At 39.2% G+C, this 19167-nt stretch overlaps 1 protein-coding gene across 1 annotated transcript in view; it reads left to right on the forward strand.

Annotated features, from left to right (window-relative positions):
- LOC148873538 (guanosine nucleotide diphosphate dissociation inhibitor 2) overlaps positions 1 to 19167 on the forward strand; it is a 69686-nt gene that overhangs the window by 6290 nt on the left and 44229 nt on the right. Inside the window, exon 5 of the mRNA XM_088962281.1 lies at positions 6032 to 6204. Coding sequence (XP_088818407.1) covers positions 6032 to 6204 — 173 coding nt within the window. The remainder of the gene's footprint in view (positions 1 to 6031; positions 6205 to 19167) is intronic.

Raw genomic sequence — 19167 nt, forward strand, 5'->3', positions numbered from 1 at the left:
TGCTTGCCCATGGATACTTAGAATTACTTGAGCCCATATATTATCCCTTTCCTTATCTCCATAGCCATTTCCCCAGTAAAGCTTCATTCTTTTTTTGTAAATTATCCAATCCGAGCCCTCCATCACTTTTGGTTTTGGTAACAATATCCCACCTAAATCTATGATCCCTTTTTTCGTCCCTTGGTTCCCATAGGAAGTCCCTCATTAATTTTTCCAAAAATTCACACACTCCCACAAGAATTTTAAACACAAATAGGAAGTAAACTAGGAGATTAGCCAATGTGGACTTAATTAGAGTTGTCCTACCACCCAAAGATGGGTAGTTTTTCTTCCAAGAAACTAACTTTTTGTGAATCTATCAATCACCGGTCCTCTTCCAATTCTAGGCTTGGGTGGAATTTGGGTCTCAAAAGGGCCTTTAGGGATTCAAACTTTGCTAATATTTCAAGCCTTCTTGAACTTCTTGATAATGTTGTCTTAGACCCCACAAGGGCGGACTCTAGAATTTGGACCCCTACCCCCATTGGCTTCTTTTCTTGTGCTTCCTTTTTCAAAGTCCTAAGCCAGTCCACCAGTCTTGTAACCCCCCCCCCCCCCCCCCCCTTTCCCTGTTGATGAGGTTTGGTGCAGAGCAATCTCTCCTAGGGTTGGTAGTTTTTGTTGGGAAGCCTGTCTGGAAAGATTCAACACTGGTGATCTACTCCAAAAGAAGCGACCCAATACTTGCTTGTCACCCCATTGGTGTGTTCTATATAAAGCGGATGGGGAGATTAGTTTTCACTTACTGGTGTCTTGCCATTTTGCGAGGTCAATTTGAGAATGGGCTTTTTCCCTCTTTGGGTGTAGATGGAACCCTCCATTAGATCTGCCCCTTTTTTCCCCTTCCCTCATTAGGTGGCGTAGGAAAAGGGGAAGGACTATGTGGAGAGGTTTGAGGGCTGCAGTATGTTGGACAATATGGGAAGAAAGAAACTTCAGGATATTCTTAGCGGCTAAGAGAGGGAGGAAGAACTAAAGGCTATCATTCATTTTAGGGCTGTACAGTGGCTGAAATCTTTGGAACTATTCACATGTTACACAGTGGATGACATGTTGAGGAAGTGGGGTGAAATAGCAAAGTGCACACAGACCAAGTCAGTAATGAGTCAGTCTTGGACATCTCCACCTGTTGGGTTCATGAAATTAAATTTTGATGGGAGTAGTAGGGGGAACCCTAGACAATCAGGGATTGGAGGTGTCTTTAGGGATGAGAATGGGGTCATTTTTGCCTTGTTCTTAGGCCCAATTGGAGTGGATGACTCCCTTAGAGCTGAGATCTTTGCAGTTATGGGAGGAGTCCAGAAAGCCAAGGAGATGAACATAAGAAAACTCTTAATTGAAGGGGATTCGGAGGTGGTGATAGGGTGGCTGAATGCAGACAACAATGGTTTATGGAGGTACAATAATCAGAGGAGGAAATTTGAGTGGCTGGTGCGGGAGATGGAAGTTAAAATGTACTGGGTCAAAAGATCAACCGATTCTCTAGCTGATGGTTTAGCTAAACAAGGGGCAGAAAGGAATTCAATGTTTTGGGCTAAGTTGTAATTTTTTGTCTCTACCTATTCTTTTGTTTTCTTGATTGTACTTGGAAGATAAGTGTGTTTGTGTTCCTTATGTAACCTCTTTGGTGAATTAATGAAATTGTTTTTGATAAAAAAAAATCTATCAATCACCGAATTCCAAAAGTTTTTCTTTGGTTGGATTATCCCCTAGTGGAAGCCCCAAATATTTCAATGGCCATTGTGCGATCTCACACCCCAAAATGTGAGCCCTTTCTCTTCCACTTCTCTCAAACTCATATTGACACCAATCATGCAACTTTTATCAAAATTAACTTTAAGGTTACATGTAGTTGCCTCCTGGATTTTATGGTATGGAGACAGGAAAAAAGGTTTGTGATAGGCCCCCAATTAACTTTACATATGCCAGGAAGGGGAAAGGTCAGATTTTGGCTAAGGGGAAATAATTGAACATGGGGGCAATTATAGCTGGAGGGAATAGGGAGAGTCTTGAGGCATTTTCAGTTAGGAATAAGAAGAGTATGGGCATTTATAACTTGGCTAGCTGGGCATTTATTAAGGGAGTCAGTTATGCTGTGAGAGGAGTATAAGGGGCTTTGGGGGATGGGGGTGATAGGCTTTTGTGCAGTGAAGAATACTGTGAGGGATTGGGAGAGCCGGTGGTCTCTCGAAGAGCCGACCAACTGTTACTGTTCTTCCTTTCTTCTGAATGAATACTAGTTTCTTTGTTGATATTTGAGTTGTGTGAATTCTGCTACGAGTCTGAGAATTGTGTGTAAAGTTTATGGGACCTAACAATTTGTCGATTGAACAAAGCCTTATATGGACTAAAACTGTCCCCCAGAGCTTGGCTTGACAGATTCAGATGAGCCCTTGAAAGGTTCGGATATGTGCAGGCCCAATCAGACCACACCTTGTCTATTAAGAGAGTGGCTTCTTCCATAACTTTGCTTGCTGTGTATGCGGACGATATTGTAGTAACAGGAAGTGATGCTAGTGAAATTGAGTCTCTTAAGCAACTCCTTCATCAAGAGTTTGAGGTAAAAGATATAGGGGAACTACAATACTTCTTGGGCATTGAGGTAGTTAGATCCAAGTATGGGATTTTTGTCTCTCAACGAAAGTATGTTCTTGATCTGCTAGAAGAAACAGGAAAGTTGGGAGTTAAGCCTACAAACACACCTATTGAACAGAACCACAAGATCAGTGCAAAAGGTGAGCCTCTTGAAGATAAAGCTATGTTCCAACGGTTAGTTGAAAAACATCTCTACCTTTGCCTCACATGACCCGGCATCAGTTATGCAGTCAATGTAGTTAGTCAGTATATGCACTCTCCTAGAACTACTCATCTCCTTGCAGTTGAGAGGATATTAACATATTTGAAGAGGTCCCCAGGCAGAGGCATTTTGTTCATGAATAATGACCACATGAAGATAGAAGTCTACACAGATGCTGATTGGGTTGGGTGTGTTGATGATCGAAGGTCTACCTCTGGATTTTGTGCCTTTGTAGGAGGTAATCTGGTCTCCTAGAAGAGTAAGAAACAAAGTGTTGTTTCTCGCTCCAGTGCTGAAGCTGAATATAGGTCCATGGCAAATGGTGTGGCTGAGATTCTATGGTTAAGATCATTACTTGAGGAATTGGGTATTGTTTATGAGAAACCCCTAATGTTGTATTGTGATAATCAGGTTGCCATTAATATAGCTCATAATCTAGTACAACATGACAGAACTAAGCATATTGAAGTGGACCGACACTTTATCAGAGAAAGGGTTACATCTCAAGAAGTATGCCTTTCCTACATCACCTCCGACATGCAGCTTGCAGACATTCTCACCAAGGCTGTTTCAAGGAAGAAGTTAGAGGAAGATCTATGCAAGTTGGGAATGACAAACATCTACTCCCAACTTGAGGGGGAGTGTAGGAAACTGTGGACCCCACATTAATGTACTCGTGGGACAGCATAGATTTAATTAAGTCTTGATTAGGATTAGCTTTCCTAGTAGGCTTATCTTATCTTGCCATATAAACATTAAGTCCTATTACAATTATGAAAGCATGTATATAAATTCAAAGGGTAGGGCGGCTGTTTAAGACAACCAACCACTCTCTTCTCCTAAAACCCTTCCATGATACCTTCTTCTCCATCTCTCTTCTTCTCTTCTCCTCTTTTCTTCTAATTTTATTTTATTTTCTGTTCAAATCTGTAGTCTTGTATGGCTACTTACAAACCAACATTTGGAATTTCTTCTTTTCTCAGCAAAATACTCCATCCTTAAATATTTGAATGTGCTGTTCTAAGTTTCACACCAACTTGCATATATTCCTCCATCTAGAAAACTTTGAAACCAAGACACAGCTTCGCCTACTACCTGGACCGTTCCTCTCCTTCCTTCTCTTATCTTAATTGTGAACTCTTTCTGGTAAACAAGCTCTTCCAGCAACAACTCTTTTTTTTTTTTTTTTCAACCGTCAAGATGTTCCTCCACTTCCTAGCCAGTGAGAAACCTTCAGTGTCCATTCTTGTTGCTTGTTTTACCTTTCTGCTAATTGAAGGTCCATCCCTTTCCTTGCTCTTTCACATCCAATGAGGACCTCTACAACTTCAATACTGGAAAAATCTCCCCATTGTTGTAGCTGTGTCCAGATAGAGTGGAAATGTGGTCCATTCTGCTAAAGATTTCCTCCTATGGCAATAATAAAAAAATATGGTTCTATCAGTCAATGGACGGGAGCGGAGATCTTACCAAAAATGGAAAGAATAATTGAATAAACAGCAAATATCTAAGGCAAGAGGGACAAGAGAGCGAGAGAGATGCGGCATTTAAACATGCAAAGGTGAAGTCTTTTCCAAGTTCTGTTAACACAGAATGTTGATCAAATTGTATTATAATGATACTTTTCCTATTTTGTGCAAAGCCAAACGAGAAAACTAACAAATCTATAGTCCATTTTTTCCTTAGGATTATTTTGTCTGCAATGCAGTTTCATTTGTAGTAGTACAAATTCAGGGAATAGAATTGTAGAAACCAGAAGAGTGTAAGTTTTAGTTCACTTTTTGCCTTGGGTTTTACTTTGCTTTAAGTTTTATTTTACATTGCAAACAAAGAAAACAAAGTAAAGTATCAAACAAAAATAAATCATAAATTGCATACAACTCATTTGCACTCCCATACTTTTGCATCGGTGCAAATAAAGTTGCATTGCAAACAAACTGGGCCTTAGGACTCACAGGAAGACACTTCAAACCATTAACCATGAAGATGAGTCTGGACTTCCTGATTTCAACTTTGAAGACTATGATACTTATTTTGGTCTTAAATAAAAACAAAAAGCCTTATAAACATATAACTTAACTGGATACCTTGGTTTTAACCAGGTTTTAAACTGTCAGGATTCTTGAGTAACCACTTTGGTATTGGGTGGTAGGATTTGGACCTGTGCAATTGACTCTAGATTGTGGCTAAAATTGAGAAAGGGGCATGATATGGGGCTCTGTAACTTAATACCAAGGCTTCATTTTATTTGGCCCTTCTTTTTTCGTAAACCAAAACCCTTAGGAAACTCCGCTTGGACCAAATACTTAGGTCTCCATGGGAGACACTGATACCTAATCCTGTAGTGTAAGAGGTAAATTGTCAACATACTGGGAAATTTTAACTTGGTACCTTTATGTGATGATAAAAGTCGTTTAGACTCGAGGACAACTTAGGATCTGAACTCCATACTGGTGAATTGTAAATTGTAACTACCTCAACAAGAACAGGTGGCAAGAGAAGAAATAGTGTTATTAATTCTGAATAAAATGCCAATTATGTAAAAGGCCATTGGTAACAGCTAAAGTGGCTTAACTGAATTTTATTGCTTTGCCTTTTTAGTAAATAAATCATTAAGTAGGTTGTGACTTGTTAGTTCTCCTTAATAGCTGAAAGGTATGCTATGTAGTTTACTATGCCCCTAAATATTTTATCATATAACTCTTTTATCCACTAAAAGGCAAAGCAATATTCTGTTATTGATAAAAAAAGGCAAAGCAACAAGTCATTTAGTTCAGCCATTATTAAACAGCCCCTAACCCTCCAGGAAGGCATGACAAGATAGACTGATTAGTTGACTTTCATACTTGAAGTGCACTAATAAGTAATGGCAACAAGAGTACAAGAATTGATAATTAACATGGCATTGGATTGCTGTGAGAGAGAGAGAGAGAGAGAGAGAGAGATCATAAGAGGTGAAAAGAAACTTCAAGACCTACTTCAATTGAGCTCCATATAAATCTACATTCACTTATCTCTGCTTCTTTTTCTTTGATGTCTTACCCCCATTGCATTATATTAGCTTTTAACCAAGAAAATGTAACATAATAAGCTCTAGAGAACATAAGGTTGCCTAGTTTCCTTTTAACAAGGCTGAAATAATTGAGAATGCTATGGAACTTTTCTGATCCAAGTTTCTTCTCATCATTGAAATAGATTCACAAAGTACCAGCAACTGATATGGAGGCCCTTAAATCACCACTGATGGGTATATTTGAAAAACGACGTGCTCGCAAGTTCTTCATCTATGTCCAAGATTACGATGAAAATGATCCAAAAACTCACGAAGGCATGGACCTTACAAGAGTCACAACAAGAGAACTTATTGCGTATGCTCTTTATCCTGGCCTTTTTGTACTGTTATTGTTGTTATTATTATTATTATTATTATTTTAATGGTAGTAAGCTGTAAGGATGCTTGATGTTGTTGATTGTGGCCCTATATGTATTGCCCCTCCTCCCTTTTCTCCTCCTCCTGCTGAGATGGTTACTACCAGTTTTTTTTTTTTTTTGAAATAGAAAACCTCTCCCACATATTAACTAGGTTGAGCATCTTAAGGAACGCCTGGAAAAGACTGAAGGATTAGGGCGTTTCAAGCAATTCTGAAAAGTTTATTAGTTGAGTAAATTTATTTTGGACATGGATGAAACCAGGTAGTCAGATCACCAATCACCATCCCATATGGGTCTGACCTGAGAGAGGTTCAGTCATCCTTATCTGATACTCATTATGTATCCTTCATCAATTTTGAAACATTTTTCATTCTCCTAGTTGATACTAGTTTCCAAAACATGAGTTATGTCATATCTTTCTGGTTTTGATATCTCTTGGAAAATTTAAGTATGTGATAGTTATTACTGTTAAATTGGGTAGGTTTTTTGTATGCATGTTGGTGGGAACTTTCCAATCAGTGAAATATCAAATAAAAAAAACAAGTCAGAGGCTCTTTTTCTGGATATCAGCATGACACTTCTTCACCAAGTGGCCATTGCTTGGTGCATTGGTAAAACTTTGGTGCCAACAAGTGTGAGAAAGATGGTTCTATCCTGAGAGAACTGCCACTTTAGGCAGAATATTCCAAAGGCTAGGTCCATATCCAGTTCACCCCTCCCAAGACGCTGGATGGGGCCAACATTGGATGATGGCTTGTCCTTTAGCATGAGGCTTCATCACTCATAAATTATATAAAACCAGAGGTCCGGGTGTATAATTAATTCATTCTAAATGATTAGAATGGCCTAGCAACTTTTTCTATACATTCTCTACAACTTTTTTTATTTAATTATTACAAAAAGAAAAAATGAAACAAAAGATGGTTCATGAGGAAAGCTTTGTTCATAATCCTATATGAGTAATAAGATGAGATGGGGCCAGAATTGTTTATGGAGGATATATATTTGGTCAATAAAAGGCAAAGATCTGGACAACAAGGTTAAATGATGAAATAGGAATCATATAATCCATGTGGTGAGTAATGCTAAAACAATAACAGAGCGAGTAATGGAGAACTCACAACAGTTCAGTGGAGTGGAGAAGAAAGTTTGTGGTGATAATTATCCTGAATGGATATCTTTCCCTGTGTATGAACAATGAAAACTACCAAGACCATGTGGAGTTCATGAAGTTGATGGCCAAGGAAGAAATGGGAGAGTTCGTAGAGGTAGGCCGTTGGAAAAAGACTTTGAAGATTGAAGCTAAGGAGCTCCTATTTGAGGAACAGAGATTAAAAGGTCAGCTAAGTTTGAAATCAGGGAAGCAAAGAAAGGGATGGTGCTGTTAGAAGGTTTAGGGGTAATTGAAGTGTTCAAGGAGTTTGTGGAAGGTGCAAGTAACAAGGGCAAACAAAATAGTTGGAAAGAGTTTCTCTCAGAAACTGGAAGAAGATTTGTAGTAGAGTGTAAGAGAAATTCTAAAGGCTTTTTCATTTCTTTGACAGGATTTTTTGGCAAGGGTAGGAAGCAGGTGGTCTGTTTCCCGGTGGGAAGGAAAAGTCAGGGCTGGAAGGCAGTTCATGGGGTATTATGTGAACTGATGCAATGGTTGGGTGCTAAAAGAGAAGTAACAGAAAAAAGGAAGATGAGCAGTTCTACTAGCCTGGAGAGCAATAATAAGCAAGAGACTCTTATAGTGACATCTGGAGCAGGTAAACACATAATGGGAGTAAACCTACAGAGAGGAGATTGGGAAAGTAAACTGATAGTTAAAGCTTCAGCTTGGATTCCAGATTGGCGGAAAGTTGCAGATTTGTTAACAGCAAGCTTGAAGTTGAAGAGTACGTTTATATTAACACCCTTTGAGAAAGACAAGGCTCTGCTGGACTTGCTTGAGAATAGAGTAGAAGCTGAGGCTTTAAATATCCAAGCTGAACTTGGGAATTTCACAATATCAAGATGGTGTCCAGGATCAAACTCCAAAGATTTCTTTGTCGAGGATGGAGTGCTGGTGCATCTCTTAGGCCTTCCCTTTCACTTGTGGAAGCAAGAAACTGCTGAAGCCATTGCTCTGATGTGTGGAGGATCACTAGGAGATGTCTTTTGGGGTGACCTCTTTTCAGCTTTTATTTTATTGAATGGAGTAAAACCTGAAGAGATTTCTTGGAAGATAGAGGTACGAGTTGAAGGACAATTCTACTCAGTGTGGCTAGCTTCATCCATTGAATCTGCGCTTTGGACAGAGGCTCAAAGTACTCTCTGGCAGTATCTGATCTAAAAGCCTTAGTTCTCGCTCCAAATTGTGTGAGAACCATCTGGTGGAATTGTCATACTAAGTTAGGAACCTCATCACATGATCTCATTAAATATATCTAAGAATATCGTGTATAATCATCCACAAACAAGAGAAAGTAACGGAATCCTCCCATGGAAAGGATTTGATATGGCCCCCATATATCAGTGTGAACAATATTAAAAGTAGAAGTACTTCTTTTATTACTTGGCTTAAAAGACTATCTACAATGCTTTCCTAACTAACAACTCTCACACTCCAAAGTAGATAATTGAACAGACTCAAACAACTTTGGGAAAAGACATTTCAAAGAACTAAAAGAAAGATGTCCCAAGCGATTGTACCAAAGCATAATCTAGTTTACTGACTCTAGGCCACTACTACTGCTACTGCTAACATGATGGTCCTGATGTCTCGTGTAGAGAACAGTGACGTGGGCCCCACAGCTGTGGTTCCACTTTGTCCGTAGGGTAGTCACAGCTGTGGTTGTTATTTTTTTCAGTTCTGTTATTTCTAGTTTCAGTTTCAATTTCAGTTTTATATTGTTTGTTATTTGTTAGCAGTTATGATGTAAACACCAAGGGCAGATATGTCCTTTCATGTAACTCGAGATAACCTATATATACTATCTTAAAGTGGCGGCGACAGAATGTTTTTTTGAGATTCTATTCTTCTCCTAAAATTCTGTGTTCTATTGCTCTTCTTCCACTCTTCCCTTTACATCTTCTTCATATTCTCTTCTCATCGAACCTGAAATCTCTTAGTGATTAAGACTGAATAGCAGTCTTGATTATCTACATGGTATCAGAGCCAAGTTAGGGTTTTTCATGTGGGTCTAATACCAGCCGACCACATGAGAATCTCCTAGGACTGAAAGCTGAAGAAGAGGAGTTCGTAGACTGATTCTTGGAAATCGCCAGAGGTAGTAGCAGCTGTTGGAAACTTGCTAAGGTTGCAGAGTGTTGGTGGTCAGGAAGGATCAGAGAAAACTAGGGTTCAGGTAACCCTAGAAGGCAGCGAACTATTTCTCCTTGTAAGTTATTACTTTTTTAAAAGGTTATTTCAGAGAAGATAGGTTGGGCCTATCTGGAGGGGAAGGCCGAACCATTCTAGCTCCTTCTCTCTTAGGTTTCCTAGGGTTTTACAACAAACCCTGAACCGAACTGTGTTTTCTCTACTCTAGGGTTTGAAAGTGATCTGCGACAAGTCCTAGTGGTTGACTGAACCCTGTGATCTACCTAGAGCTACTCTTAAGTTGATTGGTAGGTCATATCAGATTCTAAGTTTTTTTTATTACTGCAAGCTCATCTATACAGTTTGGATTCTCGGTCCTCCACATCTCAAACAATTACTCTTGCTAATGGTTCTGCATCCCCCATTTGTGGTGTTGGTGATGTTGATCTCTCCTCCTTATCTTTATCATCTGTTTTATATATTCCCAAGTCCCCTTTTAACCTTATGTCTGTTAGTAGATTAACCAAGTCACTTAATTGTTCCATAACCTTTTATCCCTATTCTTGTGTGTTCCAGGATCTCAAGACGGGGATGAAGATTGGTGGAGGGCGTGAGGCAGGTGGATTGTATTATCTTGATAGTTGTGGCCCTCCAATAGCATTTCAGTCGTCTCTTACTCCTCTTCAATGGCACTGCAGACTTGGTCAACCTTCTCTCAAGGCTCTGAAGTTGCTGGTTTCTTCCTTAAGTCATCTTTCATCCTTGGATTGTGAGTCGTGTCAGCTTGGGAAACATCATAGAGTTTCTTTTAGTCCGAGAGTTGATAGTCGTGTCTTGAGTCCTTTTTCTTTAGTCCATTATGATGTTTGGGGTCCAATCAAAGTAATTTCATACAATGGTTATAAGTATTTTGTAATTTTTGTTTATGACTTTTCAAGGATGACATGGATCTATCTTATGAAAGATCGCAGTGAATTGTTCTCTATTTTTCAAAAAATTTATGTTGAAATATGTACCCAATTTGGTATTCATATTAAAATTCTTCACTCCGATAATGCAAAAGAGTGCACCTCAACACCATTTCAGCAATACTTAGAGCACCATGGGATAATTCATCAAACTTCTTGTTCCTACACCCCACAACAGAACAATGTAGCTAAATGGAAAAATCGACATGTCCTTGAAACTGTTTGGTCTATGATGCTTAATATGAATGTTCCAAAGCATTTTTGGAGTGGTGCTGTCCTCACATCATGTTTTCTCATCAATCGGATGCCCATGTCCATCCTTAGAAGTCAATCCCCCTTCTCAGTGTTGTTTCCCACTTTGTTTCCGTTTCCTCTCACCTCGAGAGTCTTTGGGTGTGTTTGTTTTGTTCAAAATTTGGGGCCTGGTTTAGACAAGTTAGATGCACGAGCTGCTAAGTGCATCTTCCTTGGATACTCCAGGACTCAAAAAGGGTATAAGTGCTATAACCCTAACTCCCATAAGTCATTTGTGTGTTCCGATGTCACCTTCTTTGAATCGGTTCCATTTTTTCTCGGACACTATGGTTCATTCTCCTTCCCTTGTAGTCCCACTTCCTGTCCCTGTTGAGGATCCCCTTCCCATGGTTCCTATTCCAGTTGCAGATCCCCCTCCCGTGCCAGTTACTACCGAGAGGCCACCAATCAAACAAGTCTATACTCATAGAAGAGCATTGGTCCCTCCTCCAATTCAGCCCTTGTCGATAGATCCTATGGTTGCATCTTCTCCCTCGGACCTTGATCTTCATATTGCCCTGTGGAAAGGTAAACGTACTTGTACTTCTCATCCTCTTTCACACTATGTTTCAGCTGCTCACCTTTCTGCTTCCTTTTGCAACTTTATATCATTGCTATCATCTGTTTCCATTCCCAAGACTGTCCAGGAAGCCCTTACCTCCCCAGGGTGGTGGCAAGCAATGGAAGAAGAACTGTTTGCTCTACAACACAACCACACGTGGGAACTCACTACTCTTCCTCCTGGTAAGCATGTTGTTGGGTGTAAGTGGGTCTACACAGTGAAGTATCTTCCAGATGGCAGTGTGGAACGATTGAGTGCCAGGTTAGTGGCTAAGGGCTATTCTTAGTTGTATGGTGTGGACTATATGGAGACATTTTCTCCTGTGGCTAAAATTGGTTCAGTTCGGGTGTTGATATCATTAGCTGCTATGTATGATTGGTCTCTCTTGCAACTTGACATAAAATATGCCTTCCTACATGGTGATCTCCTTGAGGAGGTGTATATGGAGCAACCATCGGGGTTTGTTGCTCAGGAGGAGGATGGTAAGGTTTGTCGACTCAAAAAGACAATTTATGGATTGAAACAATCTCCACATGCATGGTTTGGCAGGCTTGGTGAAGTAGTGAAGAACTTTGGAATGAAACAGTGTCAGGTAGACCATTCTGTGTTTAGCCATGACTCAAAAGAGGAGAAAATCTTGGTAGTGGTGTATGTGGACGATATTGTCATAACTGGGAGTGACAATAATGGGATTGACAGGTTGAAGAAATTCCTACAGGACCACTTCAACACGAAAGATTTGGGTAAGCTGAAGTACTTCCTGGGAATAGAAGTCGCAAGGTCAAGACATGGAATTAACTTATGTCAAAGAAAATATGTTCTTGACCTACTTGAAGAAACAGGACTGTTAGGTTCTAAACCAACCGAGACTCCTATGAAACTGAATGTCAAGTTGAGTGTTGATGCAGGTGAAGAGTTTGATGATCCTGGAAGATATAGGAGGTTGGTGGGAAAGTTGAACTATCTGACTATTACCTAGCCAGATATATCATTTGCTGTGAGTATGGTGAGTCAGCTTATGCAACATCCTCGAATTCCTCATTGGGAAGCAATTCTAAAGATTGTTAGGTACCTGAAGGGTGCTCCAGATCGTGGTTTGCTATACAAAAGTGGAGGGGCTCTTGAGATAGTAGGGTATACAGGTGCTGATTGGGCTGGTTTTGTATCAGATAGGAGATCAACTACAAGGTATTGTACCTTCCTTGGTGGCAATCTTGTAACTTGAAAGAGTAAGAAACAAATAGTGGTGGCAAGGAGTAGTGTAGAAGCTGAGTATAGGGCTACGACTCATATCACGTGTGAACTAGTATGGTTGAAGAACTTGCTACAAGAGATGGGGTTCTCAGTTGACAAACCCATGAGACTATACTGTGATAATCAAGCAGTTGTTCACATCTCTTCTAATCCAGTCTTCCATGAGAGAACAAAGCATATTGAGGTTGATTGTCTCGGGCAGATCTCTTTACAAAGGGATTGTCTCGGGGCAGAGCCGATTATATTTGTGACAAGCTGGGACTATATGACATATACTCTCTAGCTTGAGGGGGAGTGTTAGAGTTCACAGAACAAGGGTATTTTGGTCTTTTAGGTTTATCTATTTGAGAGTGAAAGGTCTGTTTTCTTCAAGTTTAAGTTGTGTGTCTCATCACTTATAAGGGACAATATTGTCTTTCTTGTAACCAAGTTTATTTGAGATAAATACAAGTGGGTCGACTAGAGAGGGCTAACTTTTCCTCTATTGGCCGAACCCTTCTTCTTCTTCTTCTTCTTCATCTCTACTTTAACCTAGAACTGAATACGGTTGTTCACACTTTCCAAGGACCAACAAGAGTAGCTCAATGCAGCAAACCAATATCCCAACCATTTCTTTGAGAGCTTGTGAATGCTAGTTACAACCTTCTTTTTTTAAAAAAAGTAAAATGGAATTATATTAGATCATTAAAAAAGACGGTACAAGCTTCCCAAGGAGAGGCACGGGATGTAACCTCCACCAATAACAAAAGAAAAACAAAGTGCGTTTGAACCCAAAACAAATGACTTCTGTTCACCCCTTGCTTAGCTAAAGCATCTTCAGTAATCAACCTCGTAACCCAAGCTATCCTTAGGTTCATACTTTTGGCAAACTATTTGAGTTTCTTCATCTCCTCCCCAAAACACATTATTGATTCCGGTTCCTTTAACCATTCTACCACCAGCTTCGGATCCCCCTCAATTTCTAAATTTGCTAAGTTCAAATCATTTGCAATCTTCACTCCTTGTAATGCAGCAACCATTTCAGTCTCGAGTCCTTGACTAAGTTACCCTCACCCACTAGGCGTGAGAATAGAGCTATGATATGTCCAAATTCTTCTTTCAACAATGCTAGTTACAACCTTATGGCAAATTTTTTCGTTCTCTAAGGGAAACCTCCACTGTGACTTACCCTAAAGAGGTAGTTCTTCTTGCTCACATTACCTATTCCTAAACTATCCTCCTCGTCTTTTACTATCCCACTAAATGATCTTTCTTCCCCTCCCTTGGTTCCCACAAAAAATCCCTCATTAGTTTCTTAGTTCTTCTCACAATTGTATCCTAAACGCCAACATGTAATACACTAGAAGATTTGCTATTATGGATTTAATCAAAGTGAACCTACCCCTAAGAGATATATAGTTACTCTTTCAAACAGCTAATCACCTCTCTATTCTTTCTACCACCGAAGCTCAAAAGCTAGCAGTTTTAGGGTTAGCGTGTAGGGGTAAACCAAGATACTTTAAAAGCCAATCCCCACACTTACATCCTAAAAGCTCTACCAAAGAGTTCAATACTTCTTGATCTAGATTTGTTTCTGCTACCACACTCTTCACCCATTTAACCTTTAAATTAGACATTCTTTCAAACAATCTCACTAATAATTTCAAGTTCTCAAACCATTGTCTATGCTCTCCATCACAAAAAATCAAAATGTCATCCCCACATTCACATCCTGAAGACTTTGCCAAAAATCTCAAAACTTCTTGATCTAGATTTATTCATGCTACCACACTCTTCACCCATTTAACCTTTAAATAAGACCTTCTTTCAAAAATCTCACCATAACTTCAAGTTCTCAAACCGTTGTATATGCTCTCTATCACAAAAAATAAAAAATTTCATTCACAAATTGTAAATGAGTTATCACAACCCTATCTCTCCTCACAGTCCATCCCTTAAATAAATGCAATCTATTGGCTCTTGAGATTGGTCTACTCAACGCATCTGTAACCAAAGTAAAGAGAAAGGGAATAGCAGATCACCTTGCCTATGGTCCCATACTGCCCCAAAAAAGCCCTTCACTACTCCTTTAACAACTGAGAAATGGCAAGTTTGTAGACACCCTTTAATCTATATGCACCACAACTCTCCAAAGCCACAGTTCCTCAAAATGTCAAGTAGAAACTCTCAATCCACAAGATCATATGCTTTCTCCAAATCTAGCTTTACTGCCACTCTTTTTCTCCTCAAGCTTTTTTTTGTACCTCCACAAGATCATTTATACCAATATCAATGCATATTTAGCATTGGATGTAAGTTGGACCTTGTTAAGTCCTTAAGTTTGATGGACTGGGAGCAAGTTATTAAGATACTCCCAAACACAACTTAAAAAAATAATAATAATAATAAAGAAAAGAAAAATGGCTTTCTTATAAGCCTAGTCAGTCCTATTGGTGGGCTAAAACATTTTAGTAAAGAAAGAGGCCTGCAGTCTAGTTTAGTGAACAACAAGCCCCAAGTTAATTGGGCTTGTTTGTAATGCAATAAGCATTTAATGGGCCTACAGTAGAGTCAATTTAATGAAAGAACATGCCCTAAAAGAATAAATCTATATTTATTAATTTATTGAGAGGTGTCCCACTTGTTTATAAGGGGATGCCACTTGTCCTATTCTAACAAGGGCTATTTTCTCTCCTTTAACCACTTGAGGGGGGGGGGGCACATGTCACCCTAGGGGAGAAAGTTACTTTCCCTCCTTTAACCACTTTAAGTGGGGGGACATATGTCACCCTAGGAAGAAGGATTTATCTTCCTTCCTTTAACCACTTGAAGTGGAGGGACACATGTCACCCTAGGGGAAAGAGTTATTTTCCCTTATCTAACCACTTTAAGTGGGGGGACACGTGTCATCCTAGAGGAGAGAATTTTCTTCTCCCTCCTTAACCCACTTGAAGTGGGGGGACACTTGTCACCTTAGGAAGCAAGAATTTTCTTTTCCTTAACCCATTTTAAGTGGGGTTACACTTGGCACTCTAAGAAGAGAGGAGTGGGGAGTTACTTAACCACCTCCCTCCTCTATATAAACCCCTCCCCTACAAGGAAAAGAGGCTAATTCCATTTTGTTGGCATTAAGCAGTAAAAAAATGGGCTTGTAGTATTCCTCCACCTTGTGGTCGTGGGTTTGAGCCCCATGGTGGGCGCCAAAAATTATGTTGGTGGAAATTTTTTGTATAATTTTCACATAACATAATTCACCCAATTGGACTAATAACTGGGTTTTTTTGTTATTTGGGTAAGCCCCATTCAAGAAATCACGTAGATGTTTCCTTAATTACATCTCTGCTTGGGGCAAAAAAACCCTTTGATTCTAATTCAGAAGTACAAATGAATAGACAAAACTAAGTAACATTTTTCTACAGAATTTTCCTTTTGAAAATTCTGGTATATATTCCTTCTTTGTTGAGAGGAACAACAACAAGTTTCATGAACAAGGTTGTAGATGGTTTTCCCCCTCAGACATAGGTTAATAGGTTGTCGGGAACGATATGAGCCAAGTTTCACGAACAAGGTTGTAGATGGTTGTCTCCCTCACATAAGATTAAAATGAGACAAGGAGAAGAAAAAAAAAAAGAAAATAATAACAACAAAGAAAGAAAGTGTGAAAGGAGTATAAGGAAAGAAAGACATAAGTATAATAGAGGAAGTTGTAGGAGAATCATAATGAAGAGGAGGAGGAATACTGCAATCCCTACCTTCTTCTTTCTCCTATTCTCCCTTTTCTTCGACACCACAACCTTCTCTTCTTTATCCTTTGGTTTGTCTCTTTGTTAATGTAAATTCTATCAATTGAATAGAATTAGCCAACAAAACGGCATTAGCCCCTTCTCCTTGTAGAAGGGTTTATATAGAGGAGGGAGGTGGTTAAGTAACTCCTCACTCCTCTCTTCTTAGAGTGCCAAGTGTCACCTCACTTAAAATGGGTTAAGGAGGGAAAATAAAACTTTTCCTTCCTAAGATGACAAGTGTCCCTCTACTTAAAGTGGGTTAAGGAGGGAGAAGAAAACTCTCTCCTCTAGAATGACGTGTCCCTCCACTTAAAGTGATTGGAGGAGGGAAACTAACTCTATCCCCTAGGGTGACTGTGTCCCTCCACTTCAAATGGTTAAAGGAAGAAAAATATATCCTTCTTAGGGTGGCATGTGTCTCCCCACTTCAAGTGGGTTAAGGAAGGAGAAGAAAACTCTCTCCTCTAGGATGACATATGTTCCCCACTTAAAGTGGTTAGAGGAGGGAAAATAACTCTCTCCCCTACGGTGACATGTGTCCCTCTACTTCAAGTGGTTAAAGGAAGGAAAATAGATCCTTCTTCCTAGGGTGGCATGTGTCCCCCCATTTTAAGTGGTTAAAGGAGGGAAAGTAACTCTCTTCCCTAGGGTGACATGTGTCCCCCCACTTTAAGTGGTTAAAGGAGGGAAAATAGCCCTTGTTAGAATAAGACAAGTGGCGTCCCCTTATAAATAAGTGGGACACCTCACAAGAAATTTATTAATATAGATTTATTCTTTTAGGGCATGTTTTTCTATTAAATGGGCTCTACTGCAGGCCCATTAAATGCTTATTGCATTACAAACAAGCCCAATTAACTTGGAGCTTGTTGTTCACCAAACTAGACTACAAGCCTCTTTCTTTACTAAAATGTTTCAGCACACCAATAAGACTGACTAGGCTTATAAGAAAGCCATTTTTCTCTTCTTTATTATTTTTATTTTTTAAGTTGTGTTTGGGAGTATCTTAATAACTTGCTCCCAGTCCATCAAACTTAAGGACTTAACAGTGCCCCCTTGAGCACTGTGAGCTCAAAAGTAGCTTGAGGTTGCAGTGCTCAAGCCATTTTTAATTGATTGGGCCAGATTTTTGTGAATTAGACTTAATTAGGAAAGTGGAAAATAAAAGCCCCTTCAATGGGCTAGAAGTTGCAAAAGAAAAGGGCCTACGCATATATCATTAGGCTTTCTTTTATTTTTTTTATTATTATTGGCCCATATGACTTAAGTGTGGCCTATTATCTAATGGGTCCAAAAAGCTTTTACATAAGGCTTAAAGAGTTTATAATTAAATGGGCTTAAGAAAATTATGAATGTGGGCCCATACATAAAGTGTGGTCCCATGTTTTAAATTAAAGTTGGCCCAAGTTATGTGTTAATGGGCCTACAAGCTTTTAAGGTAGATGGACCTTAGTAATATGTTAATGGGCCTTAAAAGCTTTTATATAATTACGTATGGACCATTATTTAAAGTGTTGTCCCATACTTCACACTTGTCTTTATGGGCTTAAAAGAAAGGCCCTACAAATTAAAAGACATCCAACTGTCTTTCTTTACTAAAAAAATGGTGTGGAAGGAAAGGGAGAAGGGGAGAAAAAAGAAGGTAGGGATTGTAGTATTCCTCCTCTACCTTTTTATTATAATTCTCCTACAACTTTCTCTTTTAGACTTATGCCTTTCCTTATACTCCTTCCACACTTTCTTTCGTTGTTATTATTTTCCTTTTTTTTTTCCTTCTCATTGTCTCATTTAAATCATATGTGAGGAAGACAACCATCTACAACATTGTTCATGAAACTTGGCTGATTATGGTTCCTCACAACTTATTAACCTATGCATGAGGGGGAAAACCATCTACAACCTTGTTCGTAAAACTTTGTTGATTATGGTTCATCACACTATAATAATGCACATAAGCACAATTTAAAGGCCATTTGTAGCCTTATTGATGAAATATGACTATTTATGATACCTATTTACTTGTTATGTATAAAAAGTTTGTTTATTTATTTGTTGGTGTTTCTCTCAACAAAGAGGGAATATATACCAGAATTTTCAAAGTGTTACTTAGTTTAGTCTATTCATTTGTACTTCTGAATCAAAATCAAAGGATTTTCTCTGCCCCTAGCAGAGATGTAATTAAGGGAACATTTACGTGATTTCTTGATACCCAAATAACAAAAAAACCCAATTATTAGTCTAATTGGGTGAATAATGTAATGTGAGAAATTATACTAAAAAAATTTCCACTAACAGAGACCTTCACTTGGCTTCGAGTTCTTAGAGATCATGAAAATTTCGAGTTTAACAACATTCTTTCCTCTCTTTCCAAAGTCTACATCTCCTCATCTAAACCTGACCGTCAAGTCTGGAGTGCTCGCTCACTCGGGCTGCTTTTCTACTAATTCCTTTGGCCGAATTCTTAACTTGGAGCTGCAAGCAGGTACGTTTCCCACGTGGAAGGTATGGAATCCAATTGTTCCTCACAAAATTTGCTTCTTCATCTAGAAGGCATGCTTGGGGAAGATCAATACTTGCGACCTCCTCCAACAGAAAAGGAAGGGCCAAGTTTACTTATCATCCCATGTGTGCAGTCTCTGTTGGAAAAATGGTGAATCTGCAAATCACTTACTAGTACACTGTAGTGAAAGTAGGCTGCTTTGGCAACACTTTTTGGAACTTTTCAACATTTCCTGGGTCTTTCCAGAACATGCATGTGATTTGATTAGTCA

Source organism: Nelumbo lutea, chromosome 1 (assembly GCF_056320005.1).
Source record: "Nelumbo lutea isolate HS-2025 chromosome 1, American lotus-T2T, whole genome shotgun sequence".
NCBI lineage: Eukaryota > Viridiplantae > Streptophyta > Magnoliopsida > Proteales > Nelumbonaceae > Nelumbo > Nelumbo lutea.